The sequence below is a fragment of the Epinephelus lanceolatus genome, chromosome 12 (assembly GCF_041903045.1).
Source record: "Epinephelus lanceolatus isolate andai-2023 chromosome 12, ASM4190304v1, whole genome shotgun sequence".
Taxonomy (NCBI): domain Eukaryota; kingdom Metazoa; phylum Chordata; class Actinopteri; order Perciformes; family Serranidae; genus Epinephelus; species Epinephelus lanceolatus.
This window is the reverse complement of record NC_135745.1, coordinates 6,466,093-6,492,431: the sequence shown is the minus strand read 5'-3', so window position 1 is coordinate 6,492,431 and position 26,339 is coordinate 6,466,093. Positions and strand designations below refer to the sequence as shown.

Below are 26,339 nucleotides of genomic sequence, written 5' to 3'. Positions count from 1 at the left end.
AGAATGAGGGTGTTTGTCTTTCAATGCATCGAGAGTTTCTTGCTCAACCATTCTGCAAAAAGTTAGGATGGAAGGAATCGAGGTATGGGGCATAAATGTGCTTTTAGGCTTAAATACAGGTTCATCAGACCTTTGTATACTGGGGTTGCCGAACATATGTCTCAGTTCAATCTTTCTGAAGAAACGGAATAAATCCGTATTCACCTTGAAAATTATGCAACAGAATTTATTTGTTCTCAATACATTTTTTTAAAATTAAAATATGAAATATTGTAATTTGCAATTTCAGAAGCTGAATTTCAGTTTTTTTTTTCAATGTTCACAAAGTCAGTTTTAAAAATTCAAGTTTCAGAATTTTAAAAATAAATTTAAGCCACAAGTGGCATTTACTGGGGGCCAGGCAGACTGCAAGCATTCAGTGTGTTCAGTGAAAATGTGTTTTGCTTGACTACATTTATACTGAATTTCCATTTAGTTGAACATCTGGATTGCATCCCATGTCCCATTAATTTAATGCTACTGTGTGAAGAGTGCTAAAGGTTATCCTGGAAATTGCAAAGATTCAGACCACCTGCAGGATGGCAACAGCAAGATTAGAATTCTCAACCTCTGCATTATAAGTCAACCACCTTACCACTCAACTACTATGGAAACAGCTGATAGCACAGGGTCATAGTAGGTTTTGACAGGATGAATTATCAATGGAATGAAATTCGTTTTACTTGAGTTTATTATGTTGGATATTTGAGATGTGTCAAAGGAGGTTGGGAATTTTAGTTTGGAAATTAATAAAGTAGCAGAGGATATGGCATGTCAACCTCTCCAACCCTGCCCATCAGCTCCAAGGCCAGGAAGCTAAACCAGCCTCAGAGGCAGAAAGCAGAGAGAGTAATGTCACAAATTTACAATACTACTGAGGATACAATCCTAAAAAGACATCACTCAAGGTTTTGGTGTATTGTTAAAGACTTTAGTAAAGGTTTTTTAGGAAGTGTGGTGCTTGTCAGTGTAGAGATTCAACACATTAACCTCTCTGCCCCTAAATAAATGACTTCCTTACTGCACCACCAGGAAGACTGGGTTCCTCACACACTTTTCTGACAACTTGAGGCGATGATGTCACATGCAAAACTGGGTTTCTTTTTTTTGTCTTTTTAGTCTTAAAGCAACAGTCTACAGTTACAGCTTTACAGAAGTCAAAGCATTGGTGATAAAACTCTGGACTGCGGGCTAACCATTAAACTGACTTGAACACCATTTGAAAAATGTGATAACTAGAATCCAGAGAATGTCTATGTCAATTTTGGTTGCATTTGAATGAACACATGTTTAGATATAGATGTTAATTAATTTAGCATATTCTAAAAAACATAGAGTGACGGACCTCTGAGGTTGCAGTGTAACAAACTTTAATGTAAACAAAAAAATATCAACAGAAATTCAGTTGTGTAAGACTAATTGGGGATTTATTATTCTATTTTTATGTTTGGAGTGTGAAATGTCTTGAAATAAGCCCTCTTTAAGCAATCATTTCTAAGTTTAATGTATTGACTGAGACGTGACCCTAGACAGTGCAAACAGAATTTCATATTAATCCCTTGCTAAATTAACTTTTTTTCAAAGCTTTTTTCATATCAAAAGTTGCCGACAGAAAATACCAGCAGCAGTTTATGTCTCTGTCAGTCTTTAACTCCTATTGAAACTTTGGTTTAAAATAATGGGTATCTATGATCCTATATTATGTTTCATCTGTAATAAATGAACTTTGTCACAGAACCAAAGTGGTGTGCTTTTAATTTACTTAACCTCCCTGTGTAGAAATTGTCGACATAACCAGGTTTAGTAAGTCTGCTTAATTTACGACCGTTTTAACAAAGAAAACTAGTTTAGTTGGACTTAATAAATACAGATGAGTAATGGCTGTCTAACAGAGTTAAGTCAGTATAATTAAATATCTTACTGTTGGCATTAATTAATATATGTTTGTCAAGACGTTGTTTGTTGTGTCACAAATCCACCAGCACAGAAGAAGCGGACACTAACTGCGTCTTCTGAGCTGGTCAGGACAGGGTACTCCTCATGGTTTTGTCTAGTGGGTGGAAAGGGTGGTGTCGTGGGTCAGGGTGGGGAGGCTGGGGGTGCTGGACTCACTTGAGCGCTGAGAGTGGTTCAGTGGTCTGCTGTGGCATTGGGTCTTCCTGGGATGGATGACATACACTCTCAGCTGCCCCAGGAGTGCCACAACCTCCTGTCCTGTGAAACACAAACACAAGTAATGAAGACTTTTGAACTCAGCTGTACATGGAATGATATTATAAACGATGAAATAATATTCAGAAGGCTTCTATTATAAAAAATAATTCGCATATGTAAACATAACTTTATATGAGCACCACTTTATGCCAACACTGGTACTTTGTAGTCGTAGTGAGGGGATTACTTACTGAGCCCAGTGAATCAAAGGCGCCAATCGCCCTCCATCTGGTCTTGTAATCATCTGTCCTTCTCATCTGGTCCTGTCTTGGTCTTCCACCTCGCTGCTTCCTGTATGGGGGGGTCTGTTACACCTGACATTACCTGAGTAAAAGAGACTTGAAGACTTTCTTTACGTTAGTAATTATTACCATCCATCTGTTTGTTACAGCCACCTACACCTGAAAACACATGACAGTGCAACTAAGTGAGCAAAATAATCTGATATTATTATACTGCTTAGAGAGATAAATACTTGTAGGAGACTTGTCTTAATCTTGTGGCTAAGTACTGATTTACCTTTGCCTGGTATGGCCACCTATACTTTATAAAGGACAATACATAACAGTATAACATGCATTAAGTGTTACCTTACCACTGGTGTGTGCATATGAAAATGTAAAATGTAAATGAAAAGCCCTGGTGTAAGACGTGACCGAGAGCTGTGTTAGCCTCACCAGATGCAGAGGTTTTCAAATCACTGGTTAATAAATAAATTATAATGAAAAAGTAAAATGTAAATAAAAAGCCCTGGTGCCGCTACCGAGGGCTTTGTTAGCCTCACCAGACGAAGAGGTTTCCAAATCACTGGTAAATAAATCTTCAATTATAATGCAAAAGTAAAATGTAAATAAAAAGCCCTGGTGCAAGACGCTACCGAGGGCTTTGTTAGCCTTGCCAGATGCGAAGGCTGCCGGGGCTGTATTAGTCCTGCCAGACACAAAGATTTCCCATCAGTGCCGTCAGTCTTCGTCATCGGAGTCGCTGTCCGGCCAACTCAAGGACTCAAAGAGAGACAGGAAGTGTCTTCTAAGGTGGGGGAGCTGAGGCCTGCAGTGGTGGGTCTTGGGTCTTAGTCGCCGTCCTCTCCAGTGGTCCTCAGCCTCTTCACACTTCCCTGAGGTGTGTCGCCCTCTTCCCTGCTTCTCTTTGCGGTGGAGGTTTGGTTTGCAGTGGAGGGTCTTGGGTGTTCGTCGCTGTCCTCAGAAGTCGTCCTCTGCCTCTTCACACTTACCTGCGGTGTGTCGCTGTCCTCCCTACTTCTCTTGGTGGGTGAGCTGAGGGCGGAGGCTGGGGGAGCAGAGTCTTCAGACCTGGGAGAGACTGGGGGGAGACCTGCGCTACGCTCCGCCAGAACACCAAAAGGACGCCATCCGGGCCAAAAACCTCCAGGTGGGATCCGCTGGACGAGAGGGAGGAAAAGACTGAGGTCACAAGGGTCCTCTTCATCCTCTTCACAGTCATGGACTCGTACCCGGAATCTTCGCTCTCCAGGTCAGAACAGTCGTCTTCATCGTCAGTGTCTTTATCATCAAGCTCTTCATCCTCGTCCTCGTCCTCCTCATCCTCGTTGTCAGAGTGGAGAGGGGGAATGAACTTACCTTCACCTACCTCAACCTCTCTATCATCCTCAACACCTACCGCGTCCTCACTTACCTCTTCCTCACCAGAGAAGATGTAGATGGGGAGATCTTCATTGTCATCAGAGTGGAGCAGGGGAATGAGCTTACCTTCACCTACCTCAACCTCTCCATCATCCTCGACACCTACCTCGTCCTCACTTACCTCTTTCTCACCAGAGGAGATGTAGATGGGGAGATCTTTGTCGAGGATCCTGATGACTTCAAGGAGGCCATCCTCTGCAGGGCACTCGACGACATAGAAAGCACCACCTAAGGAGGAAGGATATTCAAATTATAAGGATTTCTCATTCAATCTCTCATTAAATATTTTAGATTAAATCAGCAATCATCAAAATTTAAACTGGAAAAAAAACTACAACATCTCCATAAACTAATTACACCTGCACTACACTTGCAACAAAGACACCAACACACAAGGGGCTACACCAGTGTTTCCCCTATATGCAAACATGACCACCGCTGCTGATTTTTTTTTTCTTTCTCGTTTTAGCTCTTCAGAAACTACCGTTATATTATTTGGCGTTATGGACGCTTCATATCCAGGTCAATTCACACACTTGTGAGTAAAGCATATAAGAGGAGAGGAGAGGGCTCCGTCTTATCTCTTAATTACTAAAGTTAGTGTATTATTTTGCGCGATGGATGCTTCATATAATAACATAACAATATACTATTTGCCGTGTTATGTCATTGTGTTATTTCTGTCTCTACACGGTCACGCGTTAACAATTCTCCTCTGCTCTCTGTATCGCGCACGGCGGAGTTGGCGCACACACACACACACACACACACACACACACACACACAGGTGAGCACGCTAGAGCGCGGCTCAGGTCGCGTTTTCCTGGCCAACCCGGCCTGAGCCCGGCGCAGTTTGTTTCGTGACATTGTTATTGTTACGGACAGTGTTTAAATAACTATAAAAAGACTGCTGTTACGCATAGACAAACACGCTGCTCGCACAGCAGCACAACACGGAGCAGAGCCTGTGTGGCGTTCAGGCCTTCAGGCGTTGTCACGTAAATAACTTCCAGCACTTAATACAGGTCATAGCACAAAACAGCAGCATGTCATGTGACATTTTACTTTTATTATGTTCAATAAAATTGTATTTTCCTAAATCTTGAGACACCTCATATGTAAGCTAGACAGACATTTCTCCTGCTCATTACTGTGCACAAATATACTCTATGTACTTAGTCCTTAAGAGCCCTTCTGGTGCCAGTAGATACATAGAAACATCCCAGCAGGCTGTGCTGGAGTACAAAAAAGTTTCGCGCGTGAATTTTTTTTTTTTTTTTCGTGTGCGTGCTTCACCTCCGCTGCTACAACTCCATCCTAGGGGAAACACTGGCTACGCCTTTTAACAGTAATGTCAGATACTGTGCAGTTCAGCCTCTGACTTTGTACAAATGAGGGATGAGACAATTAGCCTAATGCAGCATAATAAAGCTGCAGTAACAATGTGATCAGTGTGTCAGTAGGTCAGTTAACCCACTGTTGAGTAGGAGCTCCGAGTAAAGGCAGTTATTCTACACCAACCAAACAACTGTAAAGACTTCAGTGATGACAGAACAATGAGATCAATGTCCGTGGTCTGCTGGGGGGCATTTTCGGGCTCTTCGGTTTTCCACAAAGTTGAGTGATACAAAAGTTTGTAAAGTGTTTTCCAACAAGATTTGCTGTCTGCTTCAAAACTTTCCACAGTTTGCCTCTGGTCCAAATCGAAGTGCAAAGGGAGAGATCTGAACGGTATGGAGGCCTTACCGACCTCGGCCGGGTCATCGTTCTGTTTACATAACATTTCATGACGCACGCGCCTTTGTGTCACTGAGAAAGAAAGATGGACATTTTTATTGATTTTTTTCCTTCATATTTGTTCATTTATTAATTTTATTTATTGGCTACTTTCACTGATTTTTTTTTAATAAGCCGTTTTCTTTCTTTCATTAACTGCTATTTCTTTGTAATTACTGCTACAAAAATAAATAATAAGAAAAAATAAGAAAATAAATATGACGAAACCCAGTGTTGACTCCATGGCTATGGCCATGGAGTCAACACTGGGAGGGACCAAATCTATGGTCTGACTTAATTGGACTTAAAGGCTGTAACTGTTACAAAGGCAAATTTTAACTGTGTGGGTTTGAAACATTTGATGAATTAGTTTCATATATAATACTTAATAGAAGTTAAATAGGCATAGCTGATAATGTATACAGAGCTCACCAGTAATTGCGCCCTGAGTTATGATGCTGCTACAGTTCTTAACAGGAGAGAACTAATGATCCTATTAACAAAAATGCTGCTGTCAATGGCAATGGCATGCTAACACTCATATCAATGCCCAAAGTACCAAAATCAAGGACCTGCAGACCGTGTGGCTGGGTTATGCAGTCAAGTATCTTGACCTGGCTTATCAATAACAGTGTTAATCAAACAGAGGTGCAGTTAGCCAAAGTTTAAACATGCTTGATGTTGCTACTTTGACACTTTGATGTTATGAATGTTTGCATGATATTGCTATTGATGGTAGCATTTGTGTTAATAGGATCAATTGGTTAATAAGGTGGCTATCGCAGCCTACACTTGGCGAGAGGTGGGGTACACCCTGGACAGGTCACCAAACTATCACAGGGCTGAAATTGTAAAAAAAAAAAAAAAAAAAATGCATTGCATATGCAGTATATTTCAAAATATACAAATATCACCAAACAAACATGACTTTTATTTTGAGTGGGCTGATTATATTTTTGATCTGCTTGCCCATTTATAATTAAATATGTATTGGATCCCAAATATTTAGATCTTACTTGTCTGACAGAAGCTTTTCTGTCAGCCTTGGTGACTGCATCTTCCTTGGCACCTGGAGTTCCTCAGGGTTCAGGGCCAGTCCTCTTTTACCTTTATGTACTCCCGTTAGGGTTCAACTTCAGAAATAATGACAAGGTCATTCCACTCTTACACAGATGACACACAGATTTACCTGCCTTCACAAGGGAAAGACATAAACTCTGTGTTAATAGCAGCTGTTGGGTTGTCGCAGGGGCATTAAAGCTTGGATGGCAGTAAATGTTTTAAACTTTAATGAAAGTAAAACTGCATTCCTGTTATTTGGACCCAGTGGCACCTGTGATGCCCCTCATATTGACCTTTGTTCCCTGAAACCATATATGAAATCTACTGTTAAAAATCTGGTCATGATAATGGACAGTGATATGAAATTATATAAGCAGATAAACTGTCATCCAATATAGCTTTTTCCAACTGAGGCTATCTAAGCTCAAGTCATTTTTATCTTGTAGTGATTGTGGTTTATATATATATATATATATATATATATATATATATATATATACACATATATGTATATATATATGTGTGTGTGTGTGTATATATATATATATACATGTATGTATATATATATATATATATATATATATATATATATATATATATATATATATATATATATATATATATATACATGTATGTATATATATATATATATATATATATATATATATATATATATATGTATATGTCTGCCTTCTTCTTTCACTTCTTTAGGTGGCTGCAGTGGGCCTATTGTGAGTATTTCTGGAGATGAATGGACTCTTTCAGCAGGAGACGGCTTCAAACTCAGCTGTGAGTTCGTATGTTTAACAGTCCAACATGTCGCACAGCTGTACAGGAACAGCCCACAGGAGGTATTAAAAATCTTGTTAAAGGTTGTCTGACATTTATAATTTATTAAGGCATGAATGAAGCTCTATAATATGTACAACTATGTGTACTCTTTATTATGCCACAAAGCCTTGATTGTTGCAAGAAAGTTATCTTGTTGTTAGGATGTTATGATGATGATGATGATGATGATACTTTTGATTAGCTGCACAGTTACATTCCATTCCATTTATTTAGCTGATGTTTTTATCCAATGCAACTTACAATGAGTGCATTCAGACGTGGATATGACAAGAATCGCAAGAATCATGCTAGAAAAACCGTAACGTTAATCTCAATGGGGTAGTAAGATTCACATTGCATCCTCAAACAAAATCTTTTTTTTTTTCGATAACGTTGATATGTTGTCTTCATGAAAGTGGTCTAAACAAATGTATTTTAAACAGAATATACAGCAAAAAGTGAAGGGAAAATGGTGTCCTAATATATTTTAAAGCTAATATATTTAACTGAGTGAAGTGGTTTAGATTCTCATCTTGCTGCAGTGATGTAGATATGTACTCCAGGGTATGTCAGTACACCATCATATCACTTTCAGGTGTGGTTATACTGTAGCTACAACCATGTTTCTTTTTAGATCCCCCACCCAGAGAGGGGACTTTAAACACTACTTTTCAGCCTAGAGTTAAGTTACTGTTAGGAAAGTCAACCAGTGCTGGTTCCAAAGTGTGTTGCCATAGTACTAACTATTTCCATCTCCTAGGAGAGTGTGTCTCTTGTTAATGTTACCTCCATCCTGCCTAATGTGACCATCGTCCTGAGCATCAGCTCTGCAACAAAGGCAGACACTGGTTATTACTCCTGCATGACCCAACCACCTGATACAATCAGCTCTGAGGTCTTGATTCAGGTAGCAGGTAAGATAAACGGTAACAGCACAGTCCTTATTAAATGTCCATTTTTGAGTAAATGGTGATTGTAAGAACTTTATCATAATTCTTTAATTTACTCATAAAATACCATTTAAATAAATGAATAATTAATTTTTAGTAGCCTAAATGGCAACAGTGCCACCTACTGCACATGTGATGTCTGGTATATATTCATATTAAATAAATCAAAAAAGATATATAATAGAAATGAACCAAGTATTTGTAAAACGAAGAAAGAAGAAAAAAATATAATATTAAAACTCCAATAATTATTATCAAAACATAATTAATAGTAATAATTGCATTTTCACCATGCAATATTGGTATTGGTACAACTTTATTTTAATGTTAAGGTTTTTCTCATAACAGGAAATAGTTTGTACCAATCAGAGGCCTGACATAGTGTTGTGGTCAGTGAGTCAACGGATAGTTTATTTCATTGAGCTGACAGCTCCTTGGGAAGACTCAGTGGAAGAAGCCTATGAAAGAAAAAAGCTTAGGTATGCAGACTTAGGAGCAGAAGCTAAGCAGTGAGGGTGGAAAACTAGGATTTGTCCAGTGGAAATGGAGTGTAGGGGATTCATAGCAAGATCAGCTGTCTCGCTCACGGGGGAACTCGGATTGCGGGGACAGAGTTTGAGGAAGACAGTGAAGGAAATGCCAGATGAAGCAGCTAGATCTAGTCAGTGGATTTGGATGAGGAAGAATAATGTCAGTCGGGGGCCAGCAGGAGGACCTACTAAGCAGGGTACATAACTCCTTGAGATCAGGTGGAGAGATCCACCAATCAGTCCTCTCAGGAGAAAATTCAGGAAGAGGAAGGTTATAGGTGTGGGAGTGGCCTATTTGAATCCCTTTTGTTTGAGACCATGCTGCAAGGTGAGTGTGTTTGCTGATCCTGTGAGTTTATCTTCTCTATCTCCTTTAACTTTAGCTTATATTGGAGTTATGCTATGTAGCGTGTGAAATAGAGTATGGTGAATGTGCTAGGAAAGGTAGTATCGGCACGGCCACTACCTGAAGCTCACAAAAACAGAGCCTGGGTTTGTTGAAGGTGGCAGTGTTGTTTGGGCTGAGAAAGCCATGTGTAAGGTAAGGTAAAGGAGGTTGTTGGGTCGGTGCGGGGAGCAGTGAGAGCTGGCATTAGGGGAGTGTCTCTGGGATGCCAGAGATCACTGTCTAGCCTCCTGGAGGTGTTGTGGGACCAACTAGATGAAACACTGGTAAAAGGAGGTTCCCACCTGATGACCCCAATGACGTGTTAGTTATCACTGCTCATTGGTCTGTATAGTTAAGCCTTGCCATAATAGCTTATCATAGGGCTTAGGAGGTTATTCACTGAGTGCTGATCCTTTATCTAGAGCACTGCCACTTTTAACAAACCCAGGCTCCGTTCATGTGAGCTCCAGGTAGAGACAGTGCCGATACTACCTTTCCTAGCACATTCACCATACTCTATTTCACACGCTACATAGCATAACTCCAGTATAAGCTAAAGTTAAAGGAAATAGATATAGTCACAGGATCAGCAAACACACTCACCTTGCAGCATGGTCTCAAACAAAAGGGATTCAAGTAGGCCACTCCCACACTTAAATAACCTTCCACTTCCTGGATTTTCTCCTGAGAGGACTGATTGGTGGATCTCTCCACCTGATTTCAAGGAGTGACGTACCCTGTTAGTACTTCCCCCTGCTGGCCCCCGACTGACATTATTCTTCCTCATCCAAATCCACTGACTAGCTCTAGCTGCTTCATCTGACATTTCCTTCACTGTCTTCCTCAAACTCTGTCCCCGCACTCTGAGTTCCCCCAGGAGCGAGACAGCTGATCTTGCTATGAATCCCCTACACCCCACTTCCACTGGACAAATCCTAGTTTTCCATCCTCGCTGCTCATACCTAAGCTTTTTTCTTTCATAGGCTTCTTCCACTGAGTCTTCCCAAGGAACTGTCAGCTCAATGAAATAAACTATCTGTTGACTCACTGACCACAACACTACGTCAGGCCTCTGCTGGGACAAACTATTTCCTGGGGAACAACAAGCTTTCCCCCTAAATCTACTTGCATTTCCCAATCACAAGCACCTTCTAGGCAGCCACACCATTGCCTCCTTACTAACTTATCGCTTCTGTATTTCTCTCCCTCACGGACAAACTGAATTGCTAAACTCCTGTTCTTAAAACCTTCTGAATTTACCTGTCTTCGTTTCCCTTCGATGCCTGCAGCTAAACTTTTCAACACCTGGTTATGTCGCCATGAAGTCGCCATCAAGAATTACATCTTGAACATGAACCAAACATTTTCTGCAATAACTCATGCTGTGAAAAATGTGTGACTCACATCCATGGTTAAAGGTCAGGTTGTGACACAAAACTCAGATCATGACATGTGGTTTGTCCAAGTGGTGGAGCCATAGCTAGCTGTCTAAGATGGTGGACCTTTTCGTGCGTGAGCGACTCACATCCACACACAACTCACATCATGTATTGACAGTGCTAAAGTTTTTCTGAATCAATTAACTAGAGGCTGCTGCTATAAATGAACACAAGACACAGTAACTTAACTTGTTTAGCTCTTTTAGCCTTAGCTTAACACATTAGTGAGGGGTGGACCGAATCTTGTAGTTGATGCATGCATCAAACCCAAAAAGAGTCGGTAAAAAAGATTTGTTCATTTTCACCCATTGCTACTGCACATGCTAACCAACTAACTAAGCCAGCTTGGTTTGTTACTCCCATAGAGTGTTAGCAAGCTCCTGTTGGCTTTAGTAAATATAGAGAAATACTATGTATTTTTGCTCTTTGCAGAGTTGTGTGTCTTTCTCTGTGGAACATCTTTAGAATCAATGCAGCCGAGGTAACCTGGAATAAACCAGCTAATGTCAGCTGCTGCTATTAACACTGTCTCCTCACTTTGATGCTGAATAACAAACAAACCAAACTCATAACCATGCCAAGCTAGTAAGCAAACTAGCACAATTGCACACTTTTTTTTTAAAAAAAAGAAATACTTACTCATTTATGTAATAATACTTCAAGCTCTATAATTAAAGATTAATCAACTGTCTCCTCTCCAGATAACCTGTCAACATCCACCCTGACCACATCCAGCAACCCAGGGTGTGCCAGCACCAAAAAGCACAGCAGTGCAGCAAGTAAGAACTCACAGCTATGTGTTGCAACTTCTCATAATTGCTAATAATTCTGTGAACTGGTCCATGGTCTGTTTATGGCCATGAATGAGTTTTGCATTTGGACAGGTATCAACACTTGCAGACTTCTCAGGAACAGGTCTGTGATGTCCACAAGTTTTTAATGCCGCATTACTGGGGTCACTGTCATTTACTTGTAGCCTCATACATATGTGTCTCTTTTGGCCAGATTGGAAAGGTGATTGCAACCCATCTTGTTTTTTCCAAGCTATGTGCAATCAACGTCTGCTCTCCTCTAGTCCAGAAGGAGGTGGAAATAGACAAAAATTGTATATTTTTCACCAGCTCAAGTCACTTTGGGTGATTGTCCCCTCCAGAGGATAGTCTTTTAGCTTGTCCAGAACTCTCAACTATGTAAAAATTATTAAAAAAAGTTCACATGGAGCATACAGGATTTAAGCTGCTGGCGCTCCTGCTTTCAAATCAGAAATCTGATTGCAGCTTTTCTTGCTTTTCCCAGACCACATGCAAATGAGGGTCCGCCCTCCTCCATTCTGAAAGGAGGTGGTAATGGACATCACGTCTTTGGTTTTCACTGGCTCAAAACACTATGAGCAATGGTTTTCTTCAAGGAACAACTTTCTTGAACCCTGAGCAGCTCAGCTGGTAGAGCATCAGACCCTAGTCTGCCGCTTCAGGATTCAAGTCTCTGTTCAGGTGCCTAGTTTGTTGTGCAGTGTGTCTGTGGTGCTCACTATCATCATCATCATCATCATCATCATCATCACACATGAGGGTCTGCAGGAGGTTCACAGTTTGCTTGTGGCCATCACTGAGTTGTGCGTTTGGGCAGCCTTCAGTTCTGCCAGACTTTCCAGAAACATCCCTGTTACCTCCACAAGTTTTTGAGGCCCCATTAATGAGGAAACTTTCATGTACACTTGGCCACATATGTGTCTCAGCTTTCCTGATCAGAAATCTGAATGCAACCCATCATGTTTTTTTTTCCAGACTACATACATAACAAGGTCTGCTTTCCTCTGGTCCAGAAGGAGGCATTACAAGACAAAACTTCAATGGTTTGCACCTGGGCTGGGTATCTGCACAATTGAAATAAGCCAGTATCAAGTAATATCAAAACGTCTCCAGTCACATGATATCTGCATTCAATCCTTTGTGCAGGCGGTCTGATCCTGGACCATTCTGACTCCCCACCTAACCAGAAAACTTTGTAGTGGTGCCATCTCTGTACTGGCTATCTTTCTGATGAACTCTCAGTCAACATCTAAAAAGTCTCAACAAACTCACACTGGCTGCATGTAATTCAGGATCTGCCCTTCTCCATTCCAGAAGGATGTAGTAATCCACAAAAATGTTTTGTTTTTCACTGGCTCAAGACACTTTGCCAAATTGTGTACTCCAAAGTCCCTGTTTTTGAACCCTGGATAGCACAGTCAGTAGAGCATCAGATTTTTGATCTGAGGGTGCAGGTTTCAAGTCCCTGTTGAGGTGAAGAATTTATTGTGTGATGTGTCTGCATTGCTCATTCTCATTATCACTCATGGAGGTTTTCAGGAAGTCCATAGTAATCTTAGGGCCATGAATGAATTGTGCATTTGGGCAGGTTTCAGCACTGCCAGACTCTCTGAGAACATCTCTGATACCTCCACATGTGTTAGAAACTCCATTTATAAGGAAACTGTCATATATGCTTGTCCACATATATGTGTCTCAGCGCTCCTGATCAGAGATCTGTTTTTTTTCAAGGCCACATGCAAAACAAGGTCTGCCCTCCTCTAGTCCAGAAGGAGGCATTACGGGACAAAACAACGGTTTTCACCAGTACCGAGTAGCATCAAAATGTCTCAGGTCAAACAATTGTCTGCATTCGATTGGAAAAACTCAGTATTTTACATGCATTGTAAGTTTATTTTGAAAAACACTTAATGCAAAAAACAAGCAGAAACTGTACATTTCCTGGGAAAACAGTGTTTTTTGAAAATACAAAATGCACCTAACAAGCATAAGTTGATATGCCGTCCCTGAATGTCCAAAACAGATGCAGGGGGGTACCTAGGGAGTCATATTTTGACGTGTAGGTCCAGTGAAAGAGTGACAGTATTTGACAGGTGGGGATGAGAGCACATCGGCATTTTAACATGGGGATCTATGGGGTTTTACTCTGATGTGGAGCCAGCCTCAAGTCGCCATATGACAAACTGCAGACTTTGTCAGTTGCACATTGGCTTCAATTTTTTTAGGTTCAGAAGTTGCCGCTTAGAGTCACTCCCTGCTGGCCATTAGAAAGACTGCATGTTTAACGGACTTCCACATTGGCCTCTTTTTTTCAGACCGAAGGCTAACTTTAATACTGTCTATGGCATTTGCTCTACTGTACTATTCAAGATACCACTGTTTTTCTTGGTAAGTCCCACACTACTGTGCTGTGATTGGCTTGTATTCATCATGTCAATGCAACAGGGTTGGAGGTTGTTTGGGTTAGGGTGAAGAGGCCATGGTTAGGGCTAGTGCTAGCTAGTCACAGCACAGTAGGGCGGGACTGGCCAAGAAAAGCAGTTGGATCTGTATTAATGCTGCTCTACATGTTACACTCTTCCTCTGCATACCTGTATCCCATGTACCTCTACTCTGCGCAGTCTTACAGAGACAACTAGTGGTGAGGGAGCGTTGTGACAGTGGAAGTATCAACATCCATATCAAATTCCTATGAGGGATTGATGAGACTAGACTGTGGCTTCTCATTTCACTTTACAGTACTTCAAGTATAGTCTTTTATTAAATATACATTAACTAAATTTTAATTTAATTTGTCAAATTTATTTTAATCATGTCTTTTCCTTCATTACTTCCTCATACACTGCCTCTTTTCATCTCTATGTATGTCCGTGCAACTTTGTTTCCAATATATTTTATGTAACTAAAAGCCCGGTCTGCATCCATTTGTGTCCGTGTAGGTCTGCAGGGTCAGATATGGTTCTGGATTCTGCTGGGAAAAACTGCCATCCTCCTCCTCAGTTTGGCCTCCCTGGCTGTAAAATACAAGAGAGGATGAGAAGAGAAGGATCCAGATCTCTCTTTATAGCAATGCTTTGTTTGGATCATTCATTTGATGAAAGACTTAATTGCATATTTTAATTTCTTTGCATTGTTTAGTCCTCAAATTACACATTTACTGTCAGTGAAGCAGTTCCAGGATTCATCTGTTCTGGACCCTGCAAATAATGTTGTATTGCTGTCTTGGAATTTTTACATTTAAATGCTCTTCATGTAACTCCTTATATGTGAGTAGTTTAGTTTCTTTTTATAATTAAACTCTGTAACTTAGCAGTGGTGACCCAGGAATGTTGACCACAAAAACTGAAAATACAAATGGAATGATTTTTTATAAAATTAAAGGACTTTGCACTTCTATTTCCCACTGAGAGACTGTTTTGAAAAAGCATTTTGGTCATCATGGAGGAAAATGAATGTCACATAAAATGAAATTAAATGGTTTATAACAGAAATGAGAAAAGAATAGATAATATGAAAATGTTTAGATTTTTAACATCTGGACTACCTTTTCGTGACTAATTGTACATTTCTTAGATAGGGGGGTAATATTGGGGGAGTTTGTACTGATGAACTCAGTATTACTAAAATCCTGGCAAAGTTCCTACAGACAAGTTAAACTTTTCAGTTGAACCTATAGAGAATATTTTCACCGTTTAACCTTTCTGCCAGACAGCCTGTTTCAGTGGAAAAGATATTAATGTCTTTAGTTCCTCATCTCTGCTCTTGTGAAAGCCACCAGACTCCATCGATAAAAACAGTAATTTTAGCTCGCTGAAAACGGGAGATGCTGGTCTACCACTGCCTTGATCAGTTAATTTGTGTTACTGTGTGATGCTGGTCAATTTGAACTATCCTTTTTAAACTCCAAAGTCACAAATAACATTAATTAATTGATTGAGGCAACAGAAGGACAGCAGGTCCTTTGTGTTCAGCAATGTTAAATAACTGTTTTCTCATTGGAGTCTGGCTTTGAAGAGAGCGGTGTGATGGCTTCATTTTCTCACTGAAAAACACTGACAGTAAAGTGGTGAAATAATCTCAATATAGCGTACACTTTAACTGAAACTGCTTTTTTTTAGGTGGCTAAAACATGTTTTGTTGCTGCCCCCTCCACAGCAGAGCATTGCTTAGCTTCCATGTCAGACTCCTGCGTGATTTTCCAAACTGGGGGTGTGACAACTAACATCTGCTGTACAATGTCTCAGAATAAGTACCCCATTCAAAAAAAACCTGAACTATCCGTTTAATTCAGTATTTCAATCTCATGCCACCTTTTACCTTACTAGCCACTAAGACGTTTGCACATAAACTAAATGGAAACAGATACAAGTGCAGCTGAAACCATAAGACGTGGAGTAGGAAATTTATTAGCTAAGAACGGCCTGGAGTCGTATGCTTTCAACATGAAGTCAGCTGTGGAGGATGAAAAGCTTGCTGGCATGATCAGTGAGGATGACAAGCAGGAGAACTATTTTGATAATTGTTGAAGTCATATTTCATGCATAAGCACCTTTTCTTTTAAAAGTTAAATAGCCCACATTTCCTGACTGTACTTACATACGTTTACCAAAGTAATATTTTTAATGCAGGACTTTTACTGGTAACAGATTATTTACAGTATGGTATAACTACTTTTACTTGGGTAAAGGATCTGAATACTTTCTCCACCACAGTCTAAGGTAAAATACATGAAATGTATAAAAAGAGAAATGTGAAATAACAGAAGCACCAGTAGTTCTTTTCGTAACCTGTTGGGGGCGCTGTCGTAATCATACGAAAGGACGTAACGCTGGTTTAAGCCACTGAAGAAGTCAGAGATCCAACATGGCGGCGCCCTACAGCAGCACTTACTGACAGGGAATGACTTAGGTCAGCATAGCATCGTCAATCTTGAAAACTCTATAAGAAGTACATTAGGAGTTAATATGTTTCAAGAAACGGCCCAGTGTTTAAAATCAGCGGCACCGTTGTTTTCTCAAACCGTTTTCCTGAAGGATTTGAGACGGCTGTCCACACATGGAGGAGGCAGCCACCTTCAGGCCCGCAGACACTTCGGTGTGAGCCGCTGTCTCACAGCCAAAGCTCCCCCTGCGCGCAAACCCAGGGAGAGAGTGGAGATCCCCGGGCTGGAGATGGTCACCTACGGGGAGAGGATGCACTATGTTCCGGGGCTGTCCAAGCCCGTCTATCCACGGTGGGAGAGGGACTACAAGGACCCGAGACGTTACAAGTCTCCTCCGGTTCACGAGATGCCGCTGTACAAAGAAAAACCGTGCTATGTGTACAACCAGAGGACCAGCCCACTGGAAGGTAAAAGCTCACAGATGTACTACATCTGAAGTACATCGTTGTTGTGTGAAAACAAGCAAGTATTTCTTACCAGCAGTCTACAAACGAATGACACTGAAAACTGTATATTTATGCTGGCGCTTGCTCGTAGAACATCTGATGGTGGTGTCACGCAGGGTCCAGGGAACCCTTTCAACATTTTACTGCAGATAGGGTAGTTAGACACTTCAATATTGGCTGTCGGGTGTTTTTTTCTATAACAAGGAATATTAAAAGCAAAGGTTACTGCTCTACGTAATTAGGTCTGTGGATATTCTCATTTATCCAGATCAATTCCATTCTGGCAACAATTAAATCGTAGGCAATCAAAGTCCAGTTGCCTACGATATACATTTCAAAACATGTCACTTCAAATTGTCATCTCTCTCTGTGTCTCAGGTGTGCGTCAGGCTCTGTGGTTGACCAAAACCAAACTGATCTCAGGTTTGCCGCCTCAGCTTCTCTCACTGACAGAGAGTCCTGCCAATTGGATACCAGATCAGGATGAACGTGTGCAGAACGCCATCAAACACGCCCGCTTCTGGGACACAACAGAGGTCCGACCAGACAAAATTAAATACAGGTAGTGTGTCACAGCAACGTACATTTTAGTATGCATTGTCTAGTCAAGTAGATTAACAGCTATTGTTACATTTTTGTTGTGTGGATTTACAGAAAATCTGTTCTAAATTCTGCCTTCTTGTGTATACATCACCAAAACTGAATTGTTCTATACATGTACCAAAAATGTCTAAAGGTACAAAGTGGTCACAAGCCCACATTTCTGTTCAGTGAGAATAGAAGAAGTGCCTTTTTTTTAAGATATTTTTTGGGCAGTTTGCCTTTAATTGATAGGAAAGTCAGGTGTGAAAGGGGGATAGAGAGAGGGAATGACATGCAGCAAAGGGCTACAGACTGGAGTTGAACCCGGGCCGCTGCGGCAACAGCCTTGTACATGGGGCGCCTGCTCTACCACTAAGCCACCGACGCCCCAGAAGTAGTGCTTTTACCGCATCAGTGTCACATTCAGTGACCGTTTGTGGAATTTGCAGTCCAGTGTTTAGACTGTGATGGATGCAGGTGAAGCCAGGTAATGGCTCTTAGTGGGTTTAGCTCTCTAAACTTGATCAGCAAAATGAGCTGTGCTTCCCATGAGGTGCAGCAGAGGCAAAAAACAACATAGGCTTATGACACCAACAAGCAGCAAGTCACAAAAAAGCAACTGGAATTTGAAAAACAATGTAACTAGCCGAGTAAAGACTGTTTATGAATGATTTAAATGAGTTTAACTATTAAGACGGGTGCATGAAACTATTAAAACTGTTTTTGTTCTTTTGTCCAGAATGTGTCATTTTTATGTTATGTCATGGACAGGTTTCAGATCATTAGTTGTTCACTGAAAGGTCACTGACAAATAAGGTTAAAGTTGAAAGTGATTTAACTCAATAGAGTGCTCCGGGAATGAGTCATAAATCCCAGAAATGAAATGAGTGAGTATTTTAGCACTCCTGGTTCCCTCCTCTCAAGGTCTAATGGGTTTTAGTAACAACTCAGATTCCAAAAAAATTGGGACGCTGTGTAAAACATAATTAAAAACAGAATGCAATGATTTGCAAATGTTTTTTGACCTATATTTTAATTGAATGCGGTCTAAAGACAATATATTTAATGTTCAAACTGATAAACTTTATTTATTTATTATTTATTTTTGTTGATATGCACATATTCTGAATTTGATGCCTACAACCCAGTAAAGTATATTTGTTTGAACATTAAATATCTTGTCTTTGTGCTGTCTCCAATTGAAAACATATTGAAAAATATTTGCAAAACTTCTGTTAAGTTTTATACAGTGTCCCAACTCCTGCAATAAGGTCTGTGGCTAACACAAGCTTAATACTCATGAAAAAAGGCGGTTGCTAACAAGAAGCTAAATGAGACTTAAGAGTGTCATCACCCTGAACATGGCTTTACAGCCTCATCATGGTGGCAGTGTTAAGTCATGTGACCCGGGTGTAGTTAATGTATAGCCTAACGTTAGTTTATTACTGTGGCTAATTGCATTTGGGCTTCAAAAAACATAAAATTGGTGTGAATTTGTGAAGATTATCTTTCTGAATAAAAGATGTATCATAAACATTTTTTTGCCACAGAGCTTATTTTCGGCAATAATCCAAAATCCAGTGGAAAAATCCCATAGGCTTTTCGACAAGGGAACCAGGCCATCGCTAACTTCCGTGTCGGCCTACAGAAAAACGTCATCCCTGCAACACTCTGTGGTGAGGTGTATCATCTGCACAGGATGCAGCTCTCAGAATAGCACTGTAGCAAGGTTTGACATCTTTGCTCTCTCCATAGGAAAAGCCAGCACAACTTTCTCTAAAGTATAGTGGTGTTGACTCATTGAATATTTGGTTGAAAATCAGTAGCTGAGAGCAGCACAGGTATTTTTACAGTCCTTGTTTGGGTAATAAATCACTGTCCTCTCTCATTGTTTGTTTGTTTGTGTGTGCTCTTTTCTCAGCAACACTTTGCTCTTCAACCTGCTCCATCTGTGTGCAACTCTACAGCCCAGTCACCCAGCAATTGGAAGGAGGATCCTTGCTGAGAAATACTCATTGGCATCCATGTGGAGCAGAGGTAATACACACTAGGGATTACCTAGTGAAATACTTAAGGGCCTTGACAAACCAAGCCGACGCTCAGCTGTTGGTCAGCGTGAGCAACCTGAGAAGTTGTTGACCAATAAGTGGGTTCCTGTTGTGTTTATATCATCAGCAAACTAACACCTATACAGCATTACACAAACAAAGGCAAAGAAGTACAAGGCCCTGATCACACAGAAAGTGTTTAACAACTGGAGGCGTTTTTTGTAATTGTTTTTAATGAGAATAAAGCTTTTTCCTACGCGCCTTGTGTTTCTGTGCTGTAGGCGCATGGTGTTTTTGCTGGAGGGCTCTGAGCTTTGAATAAAACTTAAATTCAGAGCAGAAAAGCGCCCACGTCATCTCTGCTTTTTTCCCGTTGTTTAATACTATGATTTGAGAGGCGGACCGTCTGTGGTGGTCATGACAACATAGTTTACAGTTGGTAAACAATGGATGAGAAACTAGTAGTAGCGGTCACTGGATACCCAGAGCTATATGACTTAACAAACAGCAGTCACCACCATCTCAATAGAAAACCGCAGGCGTGGAAGCACGTCAGTGCAGTAGTTGAAACGGCTATCATCGAGGTGACTCTCCTGGACCAACTGGTGGTATTCCCTGTGATCCACCCTCTTTTTTTAAGAGTCTCATGTGCCCACACAGATCTCCATTTCCCTGTACCCAACAAACGATTTGCCGACAGCTTCTCAGCCAGAGCTACAGTACAGCAAGTACCCTCTGTCTGTCCCTTTTAGAACCAAGCTACTAATTACTGTGAAATAAATAAAAATAAATAAACAGTAGATTAATTACATGGGATGGTTAGGGTAAGGAGGTGATTGGGTGGTTGCTTGGCAACAAGAAAAAGGTGCGGCAAGTGGTTTTTTTTTTTTACGAGGGGCATTCAATAATTAAAAAAAACCCAAACAAACAAAGGACCTACTGTATGCTAGCTAGCTGTCACTGTACCCTGGACGACATGGGTAAGGGCAAAGTCAACGAAAACTGGCTGTTTAACTAAGACTTGGCGGCATGGCTGAAGCCAGTACAAGGCAATGCATACAAGGCTCTGTGTATTTAATGTAAAAAGTATTTCCAAGCTTGGCACGATAGGAATCAAGGTAGTTGAATCCCGCATGCAGAGTGAGAAACACAAAATCTGCAAGTCACATTTTATGTTACAAGTATTTGGGCAAAATTGTCTATGACCCGAAGTACTTGATGTCAGTTTATGTTTTTATGTTGTTGTTTTTTTTGGATATTGAAAAAAAATTCTAAAGTTTGACTCCAAATGGCAATAAAAAAAGTCTTAAAAAAGTCTCAAAAAAGTCCTAAATCTAACTTGTCTAAAGCCTCCTACAGACTGTGAGATTTTAGCTATCTTATAAGTTTAGCACAAGCTACACTGTGTGACATGGATCTAATTAACTTGGGTACGACATCAAGTTTGATGTATGCAGACTATACAATGACAGAGCCTACTGAATCGCAGGCTACGTCCTACAAAGCATTAGCTTCCCACACTTGAGTGCACAAGGATGCTGCACGGGTTATTACTTCTCCAACTGTGAAGCACAACATAGAGGGTCATATTACTAAATAACTTAAAGTTTTGTGGTCACTAAAAGCTGCAGTGTGTCTGTGTGTGTGTTTGATAGTTACTAGGTTGCTCACCTGGCAGCTGCAACTCCATATTTCCTTCCATGCTTTGTCCTTCTTTACCCGACCATGGTAAGAGCTGGAGGACACATCATACAGGCAAGGCTTCTGCTGCCACAACTCCACAAGGTTTTCCTCTTTACTGGAATCCCATGCATTTCTTTTAGCATGTTTTGCCTCCATGCCAAGCTGCTATTCATCTGTTTCTTTGGGTTTAGGGTCAGTGCGTCATTTTATTATGCATTTCTATAGATTGGTTAGTAGACATAGGCCATAAATTCCTGGCACAGTCAGAATTTTATCCCAGGCTGTCTTTGATCGCAATAATGTGACAACGGCCATCCTTGAAGCTCTGTAACTGTGTGACACAGGATCATCGTTTTAGAGCCACAACCAAAGATATCACCACGTTTCTTTGACGTTGGTCATCTTTCATGTGGGACAGCCCAAAATAGCACAGGTTATACTGAGCTTTAGGCTGTAGGAACCTTGGATGAAAGATTTGTCAAAGGATATGTGGAAATATTGACCTTCTGGTCGCGCCACAGTAAAAATCAAAGGATCACTTCAGTCACTGGGACCCAGTGTCTGGGGACGACGAATGTCTCTAACTTTTATGACAATCCATCCTATTGTTGTTGAGATATTTATATCTGGAACAAAGTGGTGGACTGACTGAAAGACAGACAGACAATGCCGTCCCTAGAGACAATTAATGAGTTTCGAAAATTGATCAGTGCTGCCTAAAATCATAATAATAAACCTGAATGTACTGAATACATTCTAATGGACTTCCAATTTCATTCCATGTTTGAATACCAGGTGAGGACCTGTTCCAGATTAGGGGTCAGAACGGTTTACTGCATAACTGCATGGATCCTCTCCCAGAGGTTTCTGGGAAACAGGAAGTGGCTGACACGGCAGATCACGTCCTGAAAACCTTCTATCCTGTCTCCCCCACCATCGACCTGCAGAAGGTTCACGTGTACAAAGAGGACGTGAACTGCACAGGTGAGAAGACATCATGTCACATTAATCATGGTCTTGCAGTAGTTTGCTGTGTCTGGGAGTATAGTACTGCGGGTCTCCGTTTGTCCAGTGCTCAGGCCTAATTAAATGACTTCTCTTATATCCAATCAGGTTTCAGGGATGACTACCCTTATCCTCATGCCCACACCATTTACTTTACGGAGGGAGGTGATGCTAACTTTAAGCTCCTGCCAGAACAGTTCAGAGCCAAGATGCTCATGTTTACCTTTGGAAATGCTTTGGTCCGTGCACACAAACTGTATGGGGTAAGGATGTACACATCACTGTGTCATTAAACTCAGTGGATCTGTGAACAACATACTGTATTACCAGTAAGTGATCTACATTCTCGAAATTCATAATCATCCTTCTCTCCCTTTCTACTTTTTACCCTGTGTGTGTGTGTGTGTGTGTGTGTGTGTGTGTGTGTGTCAGCCCCAGCCCCAGCGTGTATTAGATCGACCTATAACAGTACAGGCAGTGGGGACCAACGGTAGAATTTTCCATTTTATGGTTTTCCAGCTCAACACCACAGATCTCTCAGGAGACGACGGCATCAAGAACCAGGTGCCTCATTTTTTTTATTCAATATCTGTGTGTGGTGCTTTGTGAGAAAACCCAAATTGACACGTTATTGGCTTTGAAGAGACATTTGCTGCTGTACTGCAAAAAACGCATCAATACGAGGACCTTTGCTTCTGCATGGGTAGACCAAGTGAACACTACAATACAAAACAGTACACCCAGCAGTAAATACCATTAAACTCATGCTGTGGTTTAAAAGGTAAGTTTGGTATATTCTAACTTGGTCCCTATTTCCCATGTGTCTTCCATGTTTCTGTGTCTAAGTGACTAATGCAACAGTAATAATGCAATAAAGTATTATTCTATTTTATAATTTCTGAAATTGGTCCAGTATTAAGCGAGAGGGCTGCAGCTGGCAGTGGCTGCAGTGTAATCACTCAGGGCATGTATGCAGCGTCAGTGTACGTCCACTTAAAGTTCTTGTTTTGACAGCCGCAGATTACCATTCTAAATGTCTGACAACTTATAGGATCAATCCTTACCTTTTAAAGGTGCAAATCCTTTTTGTTTAATCAGATACCGCCTCAAAAATCACTGTCGTCAAACACACCAGACTCTATTTAAATATACAGTAATTGTATTTTGGCGTGTATAAAAGCAACATATTTGCACATCTAACTGGGTGAATAAAGGGTTTATTTCAACCAAACCAGAGTTAGGGATTGTTGGAATAGCGGAAAGACGAACCAAATGGCTTTTGTGAGTTTTATTTTGCTTCCATCAACTTTGAATTAAGTGTGTTTGTGACCAAAAAAAAACCTGATTATTTAAATGGAGTCTGTGAGTTTGGCTATCGCATATCTGGACCAATTTCCAAAATTGTTGTTCCATTAGTTACTTAGACACAAAAACATGGGAAAATGGGGTCCTGGTTGAATATTGCCCATTGCCTTTACAGGCTAAATTGTCGTCAGACCAATAGCTCCGAGATTGCTTTTTGTTCAGGGCTGAATAATATGTTGTAAATCCATATGCAAAGAAACTAATCCTCAGAGTGAATTCTTATCAGTATTTTTGATCAAGTGATGCTGCAAAAATCTGTGTCCGTGCAAAAACAACAATTTTTCATAATAATCATAATTGACTATCAGAGTAAAAATCAGACCTGATGTGAGAATGAGTTTGCTGTTGTCTGCTGGCTTTTTGAAACGCTTTCTGCTCCATGCAGGTGTGGCTGGATAAAGATGTCGAGCTCTATGATTTTGCAAAACTCCGACCGCTCATCAAGAAAAAGCAAGTGAAGGTATGAACATATCATACATCTGAGCCCTGGCACCTTTTTCTCTTAATTTTGTTAGATCTCAATAGCAGTGGCTGGTCTTGAGTTTCCTAGTTAGGCTAGCTATAGATTTCAAATCCAAAAAAGGAAGTCTTGGAGGAAAATAGAGACTTTAATATTGCATATACAGATTTGTTTGCTTTCACCACCAACACTACAACACTGCCACACCAAATAATCCTAAATAGCACATGGCAGAGTCGTAATCTTGTGGTAAAACATATTAATGAATGCTTATTTCGACCTATTAGTATGTTGATAGGCTAATGTAGACTTAATAGGCCATGTTACCTTCATATCCAGGCTCAAATATGTTTTGCGGCTCCAGACAGACTTTTAAAACTTTTTATTTTGGCCAAAAATAGCTCTTTCTATAGAAAGGTTGCCGACCCCTGCCATAAATACACTGAATGCGTATTTATTGATAAGTGTGATGGGACGACAGAGAAACTGAAAGGGCAGCAAAGTAAACTTGAGTGGTTGTTTGTTGTGTGTCTCCCTGCAGGTACCAGCTGGTCTGGCAGGATACAAGCCTGAAACATTCAACAAGTTCTTGGCCCTGTACCTGCACGGGGCTGTGTAGGACAACAAACAGTACCTTGTCTGTATTTATGTTTTTTTGTTGTTGTTTGTTTTTACGTATGTCCCTTCAGTCGGTGACCTGGTTTACAACATGTTATGTTGTCTGGATAATTTAACACCTTGACCCCATCCAACTGTGACTTACTCAATAAAAAAAAACTCATTCTGAATAGATACTTAAGTGTGTTTTTATGCTTTACTGGTGTACATTGAAAATGAATACAGGCTTATATCCCAACAATTTTTCATCCTAAAACCTATTATAACACTAGTACTCTGCTGTAAAGAGACAACAGTAATGGGCTCTATTTGGGGTGTTGCAGGTATGAGCAACTTTAACAGGGCAGCAGACCTAGAATTGATATGAATATCAGCATGTCTTAATATCACACTACAAAGAAAACATAAACTTCAAACCTCTACAGCGCACACATAACATTATAGGGCTAATCTCACACCCATTTGGACTTGTTGTAACCGGTGCACTGGTGAAACTAATTTTATTAACAATAGCTCTGATCCATGTGAGTAATGAGAGTGAGTCAGTGTGCACGACACCAGAGTCCTCACCCACAATGGACTGTCTTTTTTATGTAATTATATTTGATGTCAAAAATATTCTGATTGCATATTTTTTCATTTTTAGGAAAAGGAAAGTGATGCTTACAACAGCACACTTTTAGAAGAATTACTAATAAAGTTTAAATGCCTTTTCTTTATCAAGTCCAAATATAATAACAGTTAACATATAATAACATATAATTATAATATATAATATATAATATTATTATATAATATACAGTTATAACATATAATAACAGTTCTATGATCAAGCACATGAATTAACTTGTATATTGATATTAAAGTGTAAAAATTATTAATCAAGATGCAAGAAATCAAACTGATCACTTCATAAGATATCAGGTAATGGAGTGCAACTTAGCTGAGGTCTGTGTATATGTATGATGGGCCTAAAAATAACCTTTTCAGTCATTTTTGCACTCAGGCTACAGTAATAACTATCCCTCTAGACCAGTAGTTACCAAAGCTGCAGGGTCTTTTCATGGACAGATAAAATTAGGGTGCCTCTGAGCAACAATTACTATTGGGTCCTCGTTAAGCCCCATCTACCACCTCTGTGCATTTTGATACAGAGTCACAATGTTGTGCGTTAGGAATTGTACTTGAGTGGTACAAACCAACCAAATAACAAAAATCCACTGACATACAGTGAATCTTTGGGGCCCCTGGGGGTCTGGGGCTCAGGGGCAGCTGCCTGCAGTGGATAAAACAGCCTTGGACCCACTGAATGGGTGTCAGCAAAAACTGTCAGTGTTTCCACTGAGTCACATTTAATACATCACATACTATCATGATTTTAACTGATTTCCACGGGACTGCATGTCACATGACAACACTTTAAAAAACAAAACAAAACAAATAAACAAACGAAACCAAATGGGAAGCCGTGCTGTGCGAGCTGGT

General features: G+C 40.4%; 2 protein-coding genes across 6 annotated transcripts in view; both read left to right on the top strand.

Moving 5' to 3' along the window:
* The window catches only part of LOC144465066 (uncharacterized), a 28,171-nt gene extending 13,070 nt beyond the window's left edge, over positions 1-15,101 (top strand). For 3 of the 5 annotated variants that reach the window (XM_078172907.1, XM_078172904.1, XM_078172905.1), the window contains 4 exons: positions 7,467-7,544; positions 8,347-8,500; positions 11,595-11,672; positions 14,645-15,101. In XM_078172907.1, coding sequence (XP_078029033.1) covers positions 7,503-7,544; positions 8,347-8,500; positions 11,595-11,672; positions 14,645-14,742 — 372 coding nt within the window. In that variant the 5' untranslated portion in view covers positions 7,467-7,502 and the 3' untranslated portion in view covers positions 14,743-15,101. Of the gene's footprint in view, positions 1-7,466; positions 7,607-8,346; positions 8,501-11,594; positions 11,673-12,189; positions 12,387-14,644 lie in introns of all 5 variants that reach the window. The other 2 variants (XR_013492421.1, XM_078172903.1) reach the window with 2 other exon arrangements.
* A 1,453-nt stretch (positions 15,102-16,554) lies between these two features.
* On the top strand, positions 16,555-25,024 carry mrpl37 (mitochondrial ribosomal protein L37). The gene is made up of 8 exons (XM_033649597.2): positions 16,555-17,054; positions 17,472-17,655; positions 19,597-19,712; positions 22,202-22,390; positions 22,520-22,674; positions 22,844-22,975; positions 24,162-24,236; positions 24,778-25,024. The coding sequence occupies exons 1-8, from the start codon at positions 16,670-16,672 to the stop codon at positions 24,853-24,855; spliced, it is 1,314 nt and encodes a 437-aa protein (XP_033505488.1). The 5' UTR covers positions 16,555-16,669; the 3' UTR covers positions 24,856-25,024.
* Positions 25,025-26,339: the final 1,315 nt, after the last annotated feature.